This window comes from Schistocerca americana, chromosome 6 (genome assembly GCF_021461395.2).
Source record: "Schistocerca americana isolate TAMUIC-IGC-003095 chromosome 6, iqSchAmer2.1, whole genome shotgun sequence".
Classification (NCBI taxonomy): domain Eukaryota; kingdom Metazoa; phylum Arthropoda; class Insecta; order Orthoptera; family Acrididae; genus Schistocerca; species Schistocerca americana.
This window is the reverse complement of record NC_060124.1, coordinates 9482742-9496679: the sequence shown is the minus strand read 5'-3', so window position 1 is coordinate 9496679 and position 13938 is coordinate 9482742. Positions and strand designations below refer to the sequence as shown.

The 13938-nt window shown below is 39.9% G+C and overlaps 1 protein-coding gene across 9 annotated transcripts in view; it reads left to right on the top strand.

The window, feature by feature from the left end:
• LOC124619295 (ral GTPase-activating protein subunit beta) overlaps positions 1-1608 on the top strand; it is a 370359-nt gene extending 368751 nt beyond the window's left edge. For all 9 annotated transcript variants that reach the window (XM_047145577.1, XM_047145575.1, XM_047145576.1 and 6 more), the window contains one exon: positions 915-1608. In XM_047145577.1, coding sequence (XP_047001533.1) covers positions 915-1032 — 118 coding nt within the window. In that variant the 3' untranslated portion in view covers positions 1033-1608. The remainder of the gene's footprint in view (positions 1-914) is intronic.
• The last annotated feature ends 12330 nt before the right edge of the window (positions 1609-13938 follow it).

The window sequence follows — 13938 nt, the reverse complement described above, 5'->3', positions numbered from 1 at the left end:
CGACTTGTTAATGTGGCGTAACCTAGTTTGTCTGATCGTGAAATTCCAAAAATGATGCACAATCCAGGTGGAAGTTGAGCAGCCTCCACTTGACTTATCGAGAATCAAACCCTGCACCTGCACTCGGCCTTGGCAAAAAATTTTTGGACTGCCCAGGTGATGTAATTGTTTTATTTACTGTTAGATATAGTTTCCAAAATAATAATGACTCCATCAACAACGTTTTTGCCAGAATCACAAAACAGATGTTTATCATGGCCGGCCATACCTTCACCAGTCGAATGCTCCAGTACAAATAAACTGCATCAAAGAGTCAAGATTAGCACCATGCCACCATATGCTGTTGGAATTCCCATTTTATTCCTTTTTGTTACTGGGCCTCCATCTCAACTATTAATCAGCCTACATATTTCTAATTTGTGTCTTCACCCTTAAAGTCAACAACATTTCTTAAATCTGCTGCTGCTGATTACCCATGTGACCTCACACTGGGAAATGTATCACTCTGCACTGCACTGAACAACCTCTTAGATGTATGTATAATTCTATTGATTGATCCATTGATATATCCAGCAGGATTACATGATATATTAGTCTGTAAGTGGAGGAAATTAAGATATAGTACTGGCGTGATAAATCTGTACCTGTGACTCAACTCTACGTTTGAAGGTGAAGGGAAACTTGGTAATGACCATGTGGAAATACAGACAGTAGTATATTACTAATTTTGTAGACTGTGAATATTTGTGCAACAGTTGTTTACAAAATTTGCAGCAAATCATACAGAAGTAACACTACAGTAACAGTAATTTCAAATACCAAAATACTACTAACAGTGGAATGTCAGTGTTTGGATGATTAAATGATTACACTTAAAGTAACTGATTCACCTAAAGTTTCTCTTTTGTTTTCAGTTATCAACCACCACATGTGCGTCGACGTCTGAAAGTACAAGAAATGGTGCAGAAATATCGTTGTGAAATGACACAGCCGGAATTACTGACATACCTTTTCACAAGTCCTCCAAGTTGAATTGAAAATAACTTGCTGCATCTCTGTGATAGCATTTATTGCCACAATAAAGAATAGAAATTGGAAAAGCATCAACTATGATGTGACGAGTTGTAGGGAAGCAGCAGAGTATGCTGCTTCCCTACAGAGTGACTGATGCATTACCATTCCAGCTATTAATTTAAGTTACAGTGTACATATTATGTATGTATGTATGCCAAATACAATGTTTGTGTGTTATGTGAGGTAGCATGATACAAAAGTAGTAAGGACACGTAAGCAATTTTTTAGTACCTCCTTATTTAATTCCAGTAACAATTATGCAGTATTAGAGCTGTGCTATTGTAAAACAATGGCAGAAACTAGACGTCTGTGGAATGTTCTGTGTATACATTTTACATAAGATTTTTGTACGATAATATTATGAACTGAAATTATGCTAGTGCTAATATAACAAACAATATCAGAACCAAATTTTGAGGATTATATACTCCGTGTATATATAAAACAGTACGTAAATTGTTCATTCTTTGTTTTATGTATCTAAATTTAAAAATTTCCAAACATTATTTTCTGATGTGATCTCACAATTTGTACCATTCCATGTCTTTCATAGTTATTTATATAATTTATTAAACATTTGTAAGTGAATAAAGTTATTAAAAAACTGATAATCATAATTGGTTAACAATTTTGTGCCAGTGTAAAAGTGAGTACAGAAGAGTGCACATTAACATAGAAATTTTAGTTGTGTGGGTGTCTGGTAGAACATTGGTTTGAACTTCAATTTGATAATCCTTATTTGCATTTTCATTGCTTACTACCCACTTCCCATTCCTAAATGATAACTATTTGTCATATATAATAATAGACTTATATTCCACAGGAATGGGAATCAGATCCGTAGCCATCCAAGACACATATAATAATGAACTTATATTCAACAGGAATAAGATTCAGATCCTTAGCCATCCCAATTGAGATCCATGTGTTTTCCCCCAATTTGTTCTCGGTGACCTGGAGCATTTCCTTCACTTACATCGTAACTGATCCCTTTCCCCATAGAGTAAGAACCCCATCTCTTAACAAACACTGACTTCTGCTCCTGTGCCTCTTGCTGTGTTCCTTCTCACTTGTTTTCTTGATTCCTCTTAAATATGAGTAAAGCTCAGTTCACTACAGATATGAATAGAATCTCACTTCAGTGAATGTTTCTTGTGAACTATGGGGAATGTCAATATTATGTCATAAACTCCATCATTCATGAGTGAATACAAAGTTATAATTGACCATCTGCATTACAAAAAAACTGAGATTTATCATCAATTTAAGGAAGTAGCCATGGTAGTATTTGTATCTATTCAAGAAAAAAGCAAAACTCATAATAGATGTTCTTGACAAAGTTAGAGTTCTACATGTCGAAATAATTGAAAGAAGAGGAAATACACTGTGTAAAACTTTAAAAACATCAACATTAACTTTCTCAAGAGAGTGTCGGAGGAATTTTTCATGCAGAATTCACTCTTCAAAATTTGTGAAAAAAGAGAGAAACTCCAACAAGCTTAGAGCTATTCTGGCAGGATAACATACATTTTTAACGTTTATATGGACTCATGGATTTGATGCAAACATGAAAAGATATCTCAATTTTAAAACACAAAGATGTATTTAATAGTCCGTTGTACAAGCACAATTTTTTAGATTTCAGAGTGCCTCCTGTTCCTGGCACAAGTTTTGATATAAAAATTTCACATTACATGCACAATTTGAAAATTAACCCTAGGAAATCAAACCACTGGTTCACGTGCAACTTCTGTAATTCTTCAGTTCCCATTACAGTACCATTTATGCATTTTTAAAAGTATCATCTCCTCTCGAATTGTTGCCATAATACTAATTCAATATAGAATCATACTTTCTTTCTATTTTTGAGTGAAATACCCTTGCAATGCAGAATGATCCATTCCAAACCAGAACTTTCTTCTCAGCCTGTACAGATAAATTTCCTTTACTACTTTGCAGTCTTAAATACCAGTTGCTGGATGCCTATATAAGTGCACTCCAGGATTTTCTATCTAGACCTTCGCTTCTGTCATCTCCAACTCTACTGTAGCATTTCTACTGATGAAGTTTATATACTGTTGTGAGTTGATTACAAACTCTAATCTACTTTCTCAGCTGAGCCAAAAACATGTCATCAGGGAGAAAACTATAGCCAGTAAATGGCTACATTTTCTACACTTCTTTTTTTAAGCCAATTCTAAAAATCAGTTAACTACAGAAAAATTTTGTATCCACCCACCACATACAAGATGCACATTTTTAACCATTTCTGAAACATGACTTTAAGGCTGGGGAGTAAGCAGGATGTTATGTCATGTGAATACTTTCGGCGAAACTGTTGAGGTAGACATGTGTATTGTAATTAAGTAGCTTAATTGTAAATATTTGGCAAAAATGATGTCTATAGAAGCCAAAGCAGAAAAAAAATCTTGGATCGTTTTCATGCTAATGGTCACAGAATGCTTTTGAGCTTGCTAAAATTGAGAGTATGGTTTCTCTTGGAAATGTCTCTGAAATGGCACTCTTCATCTTACACATGTTCTGAAGCTCAATAATTATAAATTTTGCTCAATTTGTGAGTGTTAAATTTAACTGGAAAGTAGTATCTTGTGGTAATTACTGCATAATAAAGTTGCTAAATACAGCAACATGAATTAAAAAATTGCGTGAAAGTGTTCTTTTCACGTTTATACTCTACTATCCCTGCAACTCATTTGCTTTGTAATTGTCCACTCTCCTTGAATTTCTTTGACTTATGAATATTTTGAAATGTAGGCAAATCTATTACTGCTGGGAAAGTGTTTAAACATAACTGAATCTGTCTCTTTTGGTATGTAGGAATAAGATACTTCTCTCAGGACATCTGCACATCATACCGGGTGATCAAAAAGTCAGTATAAATTTGAAAACTTAATAAACCATGGAACAATGTAGATAGAGAGGTAAAAATTGACACACATGCTTGGAATGACATGGGTTTTTATTAGAACAAAAAAAAAAAAAGTTCACAAAATGTCCGACAAATGGCGGTGGACAGGAGCTGTAAGGAGAGAGAGAATCAGATGCACCAGCAGTTGCAGCATGTTGACGTTACCTGAAAAGGCACTTTTAGTGAAGCTGTATTATCAGAACGGGGAATGTGCTAGTTCAGCGTTATGATCCTGTCGCTATAGGAAGGGGATTTGAACGGGTAAAGGTCCGTTGACAAATGCAGCTGTGGCGAGAATGATTTCAAAGTTCGAAGCCATGGGTTGTTTAGACGATAGACCCCGTAGTGGCCGACCAGACACAAGGTGTAATGCTGCTGAGACAGTTCAGGAAGAAACGCAGACTGTAGTGGGTTCATCTATGCACAGGGAAGTCAGCACTCGTGCAGTAACACTTCGCACCGGCATTCCATACACTACTGTTTGGTTGGCACTGAGGCGTACCCTCCGATGCTATCCGTACAAAATCCATCGGCATCATGTACTGTTACCTGGCAATTTAGTGAAGCGGAGGACATTTGCGGTGTGGGCATTTCAAAAGATGGCGGAAGTTGACGATTGGTTGAGTAATGTGTTGTCGACCGATGAAGCTCATTTCACGCTCCGAGGGTCTGTCAATGCCCACAACTGCAGAATTTGGGCTACCGAAAATCCTAGAACTGTTGTGGAAACTCCATTGCATGACGAGAAAGTCACGGTATGGGTTGGATTTACCACATCTACCGTTATCGGGCCTTTTTTCTTCGCGGAAATGCGCGATTCTGGTTTTGTAACTGCTACCATGATGAGTGAGAGGTACGCCGATATGTTACGGAATTGCATCATCCCCACCCTGGCTGATAAACACTTGCTGGAACGTACAATGTTTATGCAGGATGGTGCTCGACCCCATATTGCTAGACACGTGAAAGATCTCTTGCGCGCATCGTTTGGTGATGATCGTGTGCTCAGCCGCCACTTTCATCATGCTTGGCCTCCCAGGTCCCCAGACTTCAGTCCGTGCGATTATTGGCTTTGGAGTTACCTGAAGTCCTAAGTGTATCGTGATTGACCGACATCTCTGGGGGTGCTGAAAGACAACATCCGACGCCAATGCCTCACCATAACTCCGGACATGCTTTACAGTGCTGTTCACAACGTTATTCCTCAACTACAGCTATTGTTGAGGAATGATGGTGGACATATTGAGCATTTCCTGTAAAGAACATCATCTTTGCTTTGTCTTACTTTGTTATGCTGATTATTGCTGTGCTGATCAGATGAAGTGCCATCTGTCGGACATTTTTTGAACTTTCATATTTTTTTGGTTCTAATAAAACCCCATCTCATTCCAAGCATGTGTATCAATTTGTACCCCTCTATCTACATTATTTCGTGATTTATTCAGTTTTCAAATTTATACTGACTTTTTGATCACCAGGTACTTAAAATTTCTTGGGTGTTGTCTCTTTGTAAGGCACGTCTATACAGTTCATAGCTGAATTGATAGTTTTTGTATTTCACATCATGGAATTGCCCCCTCTCCATCCCCCTCTCCATCCCCCTCCCCCTCCCACTACACACACAGACCATGATGAGGGGGAGAAGGAGGGGGAGGGGTGTCTTCTATGCCTCTACGATACAGAATGCCATATCACATGTGCAACCACATAGGAGTGATATCTCTGGAGAGGGACCACAACTTTTTATTTGTTGGAGGGTACTAGTCTGGACAGTTGATTAATCTAGCCTTGTTTCATTAGCTAACATGATCATGCTATGTTGGTATTGTGAACAGCTGAAAGCAAGGGGAAACTACAGCCATTACTTTTCCCAAGCACTTGTAGCTCTGCTGTATGACCTAATGATGATGGCATCCTCCTGGGTAAAATAGCTCCAAATTCAGATTCTCCAGGCTGGGACAACCAAGTGGGAGGCTCTCATCAGGAGAAACACAACTGGCATCCTACAGGTCAAATTGTGGAATCTTAGGTCCCTTATTTGAGTTGCTGGTTATATTAGTTGAAAGAAAGGATGGATAGGTTGAAGTTAGATATAGTGGGAATTAGTGAAATGTGGCGGCAGGGAGAACAGGACTCTGGATCAGGTCATTACATGGCTATCAATAATAAATCAGATAGGGGTAATGTAGTGGTAAGTCTAATCTGTACTAATAATAAATTAGTCAAACCATCACATCTGTCTCTGAAATGCTAATCTCCAAAACTTCTAGATGAATTTTCATGAAATTTTCACAGGTAATGTGAGCATTGTTTGGGCCACTGTGTAGACGTTAGTTCATCAAAATTAGCTCGCAGAAAGGGGTGGGGGAAAGATCGTGATTAGAAGTTTTACTAAAACTTTCTTGTCTGTCTGTCTGTCTGTCTGTCTGAACACATGAATCTCCAAAGCTATGAAAATGATAGGTTACTACTCACTGTATATGGTGAGTAGCTAGAGGAACCATATACCATATTTTATGGACTGTAAGACACATCTTACTTTTTAAGCAGTTAAAAAAAAAAACATTTTTACCATTTTTATTATTATATTGCAAAGCCAAACTACAAAAAAAATTTTAGTTAATAAAACCGAATTGACCTTTAAACTCCCTGAAAATCATCATCTGAACTTTTCTTCTTCTTCTTCTTCTTCTTCTTCCTTTTCCTCTTCATTGCATTGTCCATTTTGTATATAAGATGGTCTTCACTGCCATTGAGACAATTACTTGTGTTACACTTTTTAAAGATTTAACAATAATGTCTTCTCTCACACTGGACAACTACTTTTCATTCAATAACACACATTTTTTATTGTAGATCATTTTAAAATTTTCTTTGGTATGAATTCGTGTTGGTTTTCCTCCATCATCCATTTGTTATTTGTTCCATTCCTCTCTCATATACACTTTAAATGGTTTATTTATTGAGACAACAAGAAGTCGCAATTGTGAATTAAGTTCTCCCAAAATAACAACAAGCTCTTTAGTTCCCTGTCTCAATTTCTCTTTCACAGAATATTTCAAATGACTACTAAGCTGATCTAGCACAAGAAGAGAATTCTTCAACAAAGCACCTTCCCTTCTCTCCCATACTTTGTTAATCCATAATTTCATACCACCGTTGTCCATCCAGCCCTTGTTGCATATATGAACGCCACCAACTGATGGTATTTCAGAAGGTTTTGGATTGTTTTGTGCTTGAAAATGATCATTGGATTAAGTTTAATACTGCCAGCACAGCATGAAGAGACAGCAGTGTAGTGCATTTTTTGATGTCCACTTCTTTTTATAGTTACAATTGTAGCACCTTTCATGGCAACAATTCTGTTACTCAGCACATCAAATGTCAGAGGAGTTTCATTCATATTTGCTATTTGGCTTAGTTCCACACTGGTTGTCTTTTGACATTGAATAATAAAGCAATGGAAAGGTAATATTTTCTCTTTATACTCTTGTAGTATTTTCTGAGATATTTTGGTTTTGATTCACATGCTAAGTCCATGACACTTCATAAACCTGTAGCACCAACCAACTCCACTCTTAACGTCTGTTAAGTCTCAGTGTAGCACTAGCTTATCAGTGTGTCTTTGAATCACTTTTGTGTTAATTCCAGTGCCATTTTGGTGTTGTCCTTTAATCCATTTCAATATGTGATCGGTTATGTTACATCACCTTTGTTTTTAGATCAATATGTGATCATCTACTTTTGGCCATTTTGCATTCAGTCCTCTACTTGGACATTTAGTCTTCCTCACTTTTATCAGTTCTTCGTTACTAACCCACCAGTCATGAATGGTTTCTTCTGTTGGTGAAGGGCCGAAATGTCACTCAGCTGCTCTGTGTGCTGGGACAGCTTAAGAAGGGGGGAGAGCGGGGAACATGTAATGAACTATGCTTACCCAAACAGGCAGACATGTGAGGGCAGCTTACTTGATCACCATAATTGGTCGTAGCAACACTATTGACATGCAAGTGCAGCCACAGGTAATGAGAAAGCAAATAGGAGTGAAAGCACTATGGCAGCCAAAACGGACATGAAGCCAACATCTTGTACAGTAGTTCAAGTTTGTATGTCTACTAGCTCCACAGTTAACGAAGAAATATAAAGAACGTATGATAAGATAAAATAAATCATTCAAATTATTATAAGAGATGAAAATTTAATTGTGAAGGGGGACTGTAATTCAACAGTGGGAAATGGAAGAGAAGGAAAAGTAGTAAGAGAACATGGTCCAGGAGGAGAGATGAAAGGAGATATCTGCCTGGTAGAATTTTGTACAAAGCACAATTTAATAACAGCTAATGCTTGGTTTAAAAATAAATGAACTGCAGAAAGTTGGGAAACTAAGGAGATGGGAGTTTAATGAAGCTCTAGACAACGATTGACTGAAATAGGGCAAATGAATACAACATAAGCTGAATGAGTAGCTTTGAGAGATTAAATAGTGAAGGCAGCAAATGATAAAAAAGGCAAGTCACAGTAGAAATCCTTGGACAATTCATGATATATTGAATCTAATTGAGGAAGAAAGAAAATATAAAAATAATGCTAGTGAATCAGGAAAGCAGACACCTAAAATATGAGATTGACATGAGGTTCAAACTGGTCAGCACGAAAGGTTCGATGAGAAATGAAAGGCTGTAGAAGCATGCATGACTAGAGAAGAGAAAGGTGCCTCCTATACGAAAATTAAAGAGAAATTTGGAGAAAAGAGAACCAACTGTATGAATATCAAGAGCTCAGAGGTAAGCAAGTACTAAGCAAAGAAGGGGAATCTGAAAGGTGGAAGGAATATATGGAATGGACATTAGAGCCGGCAAAGCACTTGGACAATCAGTTTAACAGAACAGATAGTGCCTTGAAAAAGAAGCTATAGTAAGAACATCAACAAAAGTGAAAGAAGGGTAACGTGGTGTAGACAAATTAAGTCAGGTGATGCTGACTTAGATTAGGAAATGACATGCTAGAACTCATTGGTGTGATTTGCTGTTTCAGCTACAAAATAAATGAAGATGGCTGAAGTAGAGAGGATATAAAATGCTGAGGAATTTGTCAAAATTTAATGTAAATTTAAGTTCAAACAGTCCACGGGAATACTGCCGGTTCATAGTGTCCAACGGGCACAATATTTCGGCGATCAGTCATGTCGCCATCGTCAGGTGCGCTTACGAACTGAGCTCCTGAGGGTGGGTGGCCGATTTAAATCCCCTCACCCTGCAGGCCGCTCTCTTTGCCGTGCGCCCGCACGACGGCGGTCGCGAAGACGTGGGCATTGGAATCTGTCGTACCATTGATGTGCTTGCTACGTCTACCCTGGTCATCGGTTCGTACTTCTTGCTGAGAGTATTTTTAATTACATTCAGTGCCGGGTCCCAAGCCTTGCTGAGATTGTAGCCACAATCTCGGTTGATAAGATCTTCCCTGGTGCGAATTTCGATAGCCTCCCTTATAACACTGTCCCAATATTTAGAGGTCTGAGCCAGGATCTTGGAATGCTCATAATCCATCTTGTGTTTCTCGGACAAACAGTGCTCTGCTACCGCCGACTTATTTGGATATTTCAGTCGAGTGTGCCTTTGATGTTCTCGGCAATGATCTTCGATGGTGCGTACTGTTTGTCCGATGTAAGTCTTCCCACACTCACAGGGAATTTGGTATATGCCAGCTTTCCTCAAACCGAGGTCATCCTTCACACTTCCCAGTAATGCCCGTGTTTTATTGGGCAGGCAAAAGATGGTTTTAACTCGGTGTTTCTTTAATATATGGCCAATTTTCCTCGATAGTGCGCCATTGTACGGAATAAAGGCAGTGGCTACCTCTTCTTCCGTGACTTCATCCGTCTCCACAGGTTGTGCTGTGGTGGTGGGACGGAGATCACGTCTAATCTGCCATTCCGAGTACCCGATTTTTCGGAACACGGTTTTGAGGTGTTCCAATTCCTGGGGCAGATTCTCTGCGTCCGAGATGCTGTGCGCCCTGTGTACTAGTGTTCTTAGTACTCCATTCCTCTCAGAAGGGTGGTGGCAGCTGTCTGCATGCAGGTACAGGTCAGCGTGCGATTTCTTCCTGTACACGCCAAGGCTCAGGGTACCATCAGCTCTTCTCTTGACCATGACATCCAGGAATGGTAATCTTCCTTCTGCTTTGGTCTCCATAGTGAATTTGATGTTTGGATGTATGCCCGTGTTCCGAAAAAACGGGTACACGGAATGGCAGATTAGACACGCTCTCCGTCCCACCACCACAGCACAACCTGTGGAGATGGATGACGTCACAGAAGAAGAGGTAGCCACTGCCTTTATTCCGTACAGTGGTGAACTATCAGGGAAAATCGGCCATATATTAAAGAAACACTGAGTTAAAACCGTCTTTTGCCCGCCCAGTAAAACACGGGCGGGCAAACACCTCGGTTTGAGGACGGCCGGCATATACCAAATTCCCTGTGAGTGTGGGAAGACTTACATCGGACAAACAGTACGCACCATCAAAGATCATTGCCGAGAACATCAAAGGCACACTCGACTGAAATATCCAAATAAGTCGGTAGTAACAGAACACTGTTTGTCCGAGAAACACGAGATGGATTATGAGCATACCAAGATCCTGGCTCAGACCTCTAAATATTGGGACAGTGTTATAAGGGAGGCTATCGAAATTCGCACCAGGAAGATCTTATCAACCGAGTTTGCGGCTACAATCTCAGCAAGGCTTGGGACCCGGCACTGAATGTAATTAAGAATACTCTCAGGAAGAAGTACGAACTGGCGACCAGGGCGGACGTAGCGAGCACATCGACGCTATGACTGATTCCGACGCCCACGTCTTCGCGACCGCCGTCGTGCGGGCGCACGGCAAAGAGAGCGGCCCGCAGGGCGAGGGGATTTAAATCGGCCACCCGCCCTCGGGAGCTCAGTTCGTCAGCGCACCTGACGATGGCGACATGTCTGATTGGCGAAATATTGTGCCCGTTGGACACTATGAACCAGCAGTATACCCGTGGACTGTTCGAGCAACAAATACACCAGGAGAAACTGAAGAAACACATCGTAAATTTAAGTGTTTTGAAGTCTTTTCTGAAGCTATTTGTATGGAGCTGTAGCCATTTAAAGAATTGAAATGTGGTAAATAGTCTTCACGGGTTTGCCACCAGATCACATTGTGCAAATTCCACAATACTTCCTCGGAGCAACTGTCCAACATCTTCAGGTAGTTCTACCTTGGTGGTGGCTAGGTACCTCGCCACCAGCAAGGTTGAACCACCTGATGATGTCAGACAGTTGCTCTGGGGAAATAGTGTGGAATTTGCACAATGTGATCCGGTGGCAAACCTGTCAAGACCATTTACAACACATCTGCCAGTAAAGGTTTGCATATAAGGGAAGTAGAGAACAGAAGCTTTTCAAACATAGTGCTACAGAAGAATGTTGAAAATTAGATAGGGAGGTAGAGTAACAAGTATAGGGGCACTGAATCAAAATGGGGAAGACTTGAATATATTAAGCAGGATCGGATGGATATAGGTTGCTACCATTATACAGAGGTGAAGAGGCTTGTGCTAGTCCTAGCATGGAGAGCTGCAGCAAGTCAGTCTTTGGTTTTAAGATCATGATTACAAACGTGGAACTACATGGGTGTCTTGAGACAGTGAAACTTGTATAAGAATACTTCTTGATCAAGTTGGAACCATACTAGGTGATTGATGTATACTCTATGTGATCAAAAATATCCAGACACCCCCAAAAACATACATCTTTCATTTTAGGTGCATTATGCCGCCACCTACTGTCAGATACTCCATATCAGCAATGTCAGTAGTCATTAGACATCATGAGAGAGCAGAATGGGGTGCTCCGCGGAACTCGCAGACTTTGAAGGTGGTCAGGTGATTGGGTGTCATATGTCGGTACATGAGATTTCCACAGTCCTAAACATCCCTAGGTCCACTGTTTCTGATGTGATAGTGAAGTGGAAATTAAAGAGACATGTACAGCACAAAAGCGTACAAGCCGACCTCATCTGTTGACTGACAGTTAAAAAGGGTTGTAATGTGTAATAGGCAGATATCTATCCAGACCATCATGCAGGAAATCCAAACTGCATCAGTATCCACTGCAAGTACTACGACAGTAAGGCGGAAGGTGAGAAAACTGGGATTTCATGGTCGAGTAACTGCTCATAAGCCATGCATCATGCTGGTAAATGCCAAACGATACCTTGCTTGGTGTAAGGAGCGTAAACATTGGACGATTGAACAATGAAAAAACATTGTGTGGAGTGATGAATCATGGTACACAATGTGGTGATCCGATGGCAGGGTGTGGGTATGGCAAATGCCCAGTGAACGTCATCTGCAGCATGTGTAATGCCAACAGTAAAATTCAGAGGTGATGGTGTTATGGTGTGGCCATGTTTTTCATGGAAGGGGCTTGCACCCCTTGTTTTTTTTCATGGCACTGTCACAGTACAGGCCTACACTAATGTTTTAAGCACCTTCTTACTTCCCACTATTGAAGAGCAATTTGGGGATGGCGATTGCATCTTTCAACACAGTCAAGCACCTGTTCATAATGCACGGCCTGTGGGGGAGTGATTACACGACAATAACTTCCCTGTAATGGACTATCTGCACAGAGTCCTGACCTGAATCCTATAGAACACCTTTGGGATGTGTTTGAACGCTGACTTCGTGCCAGGCCTCACCGAGCGGCATCAATACCTCTCCTCAGTGCGGTACTCCATAAAGAATGGGCTGCCATTCCCCAAGAAACCTTCCAGCACCTGACTGAATGTATGCCTGTGAGAGTGGAAGCTGTCATCGAGGCTAAGGGTGGGCCAACACCATACTGAATTCCAGCATTACCGATGAAGGGCGCCACAAACTTGTAAGTCATTTTCATCCAGGTGTGCGGACACTTTTGAACACATAGTGTACAATGATGATTGCTCTTGAGTGAAATCTTAATTACACTGATGGCCCATTCATTATCGATAAATTCAAAAACTGAGAATTTTAAATGACAATGTCCATCTGATGTAATATTATTGCACAGTCATTAACACTGAACAAAATTATTTAATGTTATTCATGGGATGTGTCATCAAGTGTGTTCATTTTTTTTATTACACTGTTGAAAGTCAGTACAACTTTATTGAACAAGTAATTTAAAACAGAAAGCTGAATATTGTGAGCATCCACAGTAATAAGCTGGTACTAACAATATTTTGATTATGTTCAACTAGTGGGTTTAGCATCTTCTGTGGTGCTGAACTGTGTTTCAGCATTATTGTATAACAATGAAATTCAGAGAGGAAAAGTATTACCAAAAATGGAAAAATTACTCAACAGTTTTTAACAACAGAATACAGTGAAAAATATTTCAGGATGAGGAGACTGTGAATTCTGTTTCAAGTTGGTTGTGAATGGTATGTCGCAAGAGTAACTGAGAATATAGTGAATATAGAGTGTGAGTGTAAATGGTGGCTCCCCTTCAACCTTCCACTGGATGGAAGTGAGAGGAGGCTGAAGAGGAAAACACTGTGGTAGTGAGGATTGGTTCTGTTAAGCTGCAAATGAGTTTATAGAGACGTGACAGGTATAGTGTGTAATTGACCAAGATCATAATTACATCTTAGTTTAGTATTTGTTCCATGAGTGACAGGTGGGTCACATATAATATTAATAACAGAGAGTGTAGTAATCTCTATGTGGAGCACCTTCATACATGCCACTGATAGCAGTGTGTATAATAAGAGCACTAAAAAGTAGCCACGAGAATTACTACGTCAGTGTTTTTGGCAGAATTTTAACATCATCTGCTGGCTTCATAGGATTGCCCGTAAGCTGTCTTTGTAACCTATATTGTAATCTATAGGAACTTTATGGTTAAGTTTCTGAC